Source organism: Musca domestica, unplaced genomic scaffold (assembly GCF_030504385.1).
Source record: "Musca domestica strain aabys unplaced genomic scaffold, Musca_domestica.polishedcontigs.V.1.1 2, whole genome shotgun sequence".
Classification (NCBI taxonomy): Eukaryota; Metazoa; Arthropoda; class Insecta; order Diptera; family Muscidae; genus Musca; species Musca domestica.
The window spans coordinates 26,460,380-26,464,831 of record NW_026712249.1 but is presented as its reverse complement, the minus strand read 5'-3'; the positions used below and the strand labels follow the sequence as shown (position 1 = coordinate 26,464,831).

The 4,452-nt window shown below is 40.5% G+C and overlaps 1 protein-coding gene across 1 annotated transcript; it reads right to left on the bottom strand.

Moving 5' to 3' along the window:
• Positions 1-659: 659 nt before the first annotated feature.
• On the bottom strand, positions 660-2,998 carry LOC101889282 (achaete-scute complex protein T8). Its single transcript, XM_005176302.4, has one exon. The coding sequence runs from the start codon at positions 2,726-2,728 to the stop codon at positions 680-682; it is 2,049 nt and encodes a 682-aa protein (XP_005176359.2). The 5' UTR covers positions 2,729-2,998; the 3' UTR covers positions 660-679.
• Positions 2,999-4,452: the final 1,454 nt, after the last annotated feature.

Here is a 4,452-nt window from a genome sequence, read left to right as displayed (position 1 = left end):
CGTCGTATAAACCTATAACGGCTACATTCGTTATTTTTAAAATTTTAACAAAAATTTTAACGGATTTTTTTTTTGAAAATTTCCAAATTCATTCTAAATAGTGGAGGGTATTCAAAGTTCGGCCCGGTAGAACTTAAAGTTTTTTTTTTTATTTGTTAATATAATCCTTTAGTAAAATGTTTTGCTACGTTTTCGCTATTAAATGCGCTTAGTGGTGTAGGGTATCATATAGACGGTTCGTGTTACAAAACGATAAAATAAATCATACCCTTATGTTATAATATAAGATTATATATTATAAGACAAATAATAAGACAAAGACAAATAATGATTCCGTTTTGAACATTTTATTTTTTTATTTTTATTTTATAAAAATTTTCTTAATAAAAACAAATATTTTTCTTCGTAAAATATATATAAACCATTTTCCCAAAAAAAAATATAAAATTATAACTAAATGTCTTCTTAAAAATTAATTTTTCAAATAAGTCGTATGTTTGTTTGTCTTCCTTAAAAAATAAAATTATTTAAACAAATATAATTAATCTCTAATCTTGGTATACAATTTGGTTTGTTTGTTTGTGTTTTGCTTTGGATAACTAACTTTGTATGTGAAATATATATACAAGAAATTCTTAAAATTTTCAAATTACAAAAAAAAAAAAAAAAAAGAAAAAATTTACAATACTTCCGATTTGGGTGTGTGGGCCTCCCACCAATCAATGCTTTCGATCATGCTCTCATCGGACATGACATTGGCATTGTGAGCCACATCCAAGAGATCCTCGTCGAATTCTTTTTTCAATTGCATGAGGCTGGGATAGAAATTATTTTGATTTGATGCGTTGTTGTTGGTGTGGCCAAAGAATTGCGGTAATGCCATGGAATTGGGTGTTTGTCTGTCCAGTGGCGGTGACATGGCCATGGAGTGGGATGGTGCTGGCATATAAAGTTGTTGGTTTTGCTGATGTTGCATTTGAGGAGATCTCTGTTGATTTGAATAGATAATTGCTGGCTCTTCATATTCCTGTTTAATTAGGTGTGTCTCCAAGACTTGTGGCGGGTTAACGGCACACGTTTGCCGTAAGTCATGCATTTCTTGTTGGTGGTGTTGTTGGCTCGCGGAGTTGGCAGGTGCTGCCGTTTGTAATAGCGGTTGATGTTCATTATTAACTGCACTTCCAGCTGTGTTGGGGGTTGTTGTTAACATGTTATTCATTTGTTGTTGCTGCTGCTGTTGTTGTTGTTGTTGGTGCTGTGGCACGGGCGATAGTCTTGAAGATGATGGCAAAGAAGCCGTCGATAACAAACTCACTGACCCCTTCGTATTTGCTAAGGAAGACGTTGCAACAGGTGCTGCTTCCGTTCTGACCATGCCTGTGTTTGGGCTAATTGTACGTGGCGAAGAAGACGTATTGACATCAGCTGTAACGTGTGCCGCTGACATCGATGTTGTTGTTGTAGTTGTTGGCGGTGATGACATATTCGCTGGTGTTGTGGCCGGAGACCCGGCCGATGTTGGACTGTTGCAATTAGTGTCAATTAAGGCCTGGAAATGTTCCTCATCAACGGTCGAGGATGGCGGGGAGGCGGCATTGCCAACAAATATGTCTGGGGTCAATAATTGATAGGTATTTGTCCCTGGAATTCTGATGTATTGCAGACCATTCAAGGTGGTAATATTTGGTAGGCTATCCATTTGTGTGTTTGGTGTTGGACTATTGCAGTTGGGTGGTAGAGAAGCGGCTGTGGAAGTATTCGCTTGATGGGCAAAATAATCCTCGGAATCATAATGGCTCAGAGAGTCCTCATAGTGGTCATCCATACTCGGCGAATAGGCATCGAATTCATCCTTGATCATGGAAAAGCTATCCTCCCCGCTGGAAGAGGTGGAATGCAAGGCGGTTCCGGTGGGAAAATCAAAACCCAAAAGCCTTTCCAAGGAGCGTATATATTCCACAGCCATGCGCAAGGTTTCTACTTTACTTAACTTTTTGCCGTTATTTTTACAGGAACTTTGGGCCTCGAAGGCCTCGGCCACCTCCTCGGGGATACGTTCTCGGAGAGCAGCAAATCCATTGTTAACCTGCTTAACACGATTACGTTCGCGGGCATTGCGTCGAGCCACGGCCTGAGGCAGTGGTAGGCCTTTTCTTCCCGGTGTACCGGGAATTTTAATGGGTAATCCAGTGGGTGTGAGGGGAGAACCATTTGCCAAGGCAGCATTTTCCTTGGCTGCCTTTTTGGCCAATCTCAGGGCGGTTCTTTCCTCTTTACTTAACTTGGGTTTTTTGCTGGCTGTTAGAGGGGTTTTCTTTTCCTTGCGTGTCGCCGGTTTATTTTCTTCATTGCCATTGTTGTTGTTGTTGCTGTTTTCACTGAGCGGTATTTTCCGTGAATTACAACTCAAATTCAGGGAGTTAACACTGCCCGCTCCATTGACCGTTCCAATCATTCCAAAATCCTTAATTTTTCTCACAATTGCATTGGGATTACCCTGGGCAATATTCAGGGCATTCGAATTATTTTCACTCAAAACATTTTGAACTGTGATTTTATTAAAGGCCTTATTGGCCGCCATTGGCAGCGGAGAGCTGTTGCCATTGCCATTCATGGCTGATCCTGTCGGATTATTGTTGTTGTTATTCACTTTCATGGTTAATCCTGGTGGCAAATTGTAATTCAAAACACCCAAGGTGGCCATCGGATGGAAGGCGAAGCTTTTCATTAAAAAAGCTTCTCAGGTGCGGAAGGGGATTCGAAACTATGCTTTGCTTGATTATGTTTGGCTTTTCGGAATTTTCCCGCTTCACGATGTTGTCACTCGAAGTTGTGCCGTTCAACTGACTGCTGGTGTGTCATGTAATTTTACAGGAGTTTTCTTTTCAAAGGAAAATAGCTGCGGCTGTCTATCCGCTGGTGGTATAGCAGCTGCGTTGTGGTGTGTCGCGTGCCCGATGTCTCGCAATGAAATGTCATGGGGCGTCTCTTGCAACAAACGTCCTACCAACGGAAATGACTTCAGAATGTTGTATGTCTGACTGGCTGGCAATAGCCAAACAATGAAGCGAAACAAACGCTGCAGCAGAGACACACAACAATAAATTCCTCTCCATAAAGCATACCTTTTGTGTAATATATCACCGGTACCCAGGCGCAGGGCGCAGACGCAGCCGCAACATTTAAGAGCAGAGCTGGCCGCAGCAGCATTCAACTATTCAACCAACAACAGAAAAAACACCACTTCATTCTTATTGTCTACTCTCAGCTTGGTACCCGGCTCCCGACTCTGCTCTCCCCCCGGAAAGGTGGTTTATTACTCACACACAGTTACCCATGCCAATGTACACACACACACAGAGACTTAATGCCGGCATGCAAATGTATTGGTATGCACTTTGACTTTTCATCCCTTAGGCGTTCGTCATTCTTTTTGGGTGTTACAGTCTGTGCCTGTGATCGCCTTTGTCGTTTCCCCATACCTCTCTTCGTCTGCAGCAAGCGTTTTGGGAAAACTAACATCTGATCCTGTCATTTAAGGGTGGTTCGGATTTTGTCATGGTATTGGTAGATCCTGGCGCTGACAATTTTTAATGTGTTATAATATTGCGCCTTTTTTGGGGAGGCAACAGCAGCAGCAGAGCTGTCCTTTTGCAAAAGTGTTTGTACCGAATGGATTTGTTTTTGTATTGGTATTTATCGCTTGAAGTGATTTGTATGAAACCCATCACCGGCAGAGCATTAAGGTAGATAGATGGTAAGGCGGCACGTACTTTCCGCTCTCCCTCAGTTCATAACTGATAAGATCGATTTTGGTTTCAGTTAGGATTTAAATCCAACTGCAGCAGGAGAAAAAGAAGCAACTGAAATGATGATTTTATATTGGATTAATTAGATAACGAAGGACAGCAGTCTTTGGAAGACAAGGAATTCTAGCACTATTTTTAATATATTCACATATCTGGATCCGTAATGAAACCGCAGAAGAACGGAAACATTTAAGTTTCTGAAAAATTTTACAAAGGTCTGCTATATCTCGATTTGTTTCGTTATGTAGGGGCCAAAATCGACAAATAAGTTCTTATATTCAAACAAATTTTAGTGACCAAAAAAACAACCGTTTTTGTACGGCATCTTATAAAAATAAGTATTTTTGCTGGGTAATACACGGACAAATCTAAATCTGATTCTAATGTCTGGCAAAACCTTGGAATCTGGTTTAGATTTGTATATCGAATATATGAAAATGATTATTCGAGATATAAGACAGAATTTATTTTCGAGTCCGACCTGAGTGGACTATTTGGTGGTTTATGCTTGTTCGAACCTTATAACTTTTATGGGGTGGGTATCAATCTGTCTGTCCGTCTGTTGTAATCACGCTGTCTTTCGAACGAATTGATATAGAATGCGAAGATTTTGCACACATGAGTACAGGGTGAGATAAAAAAC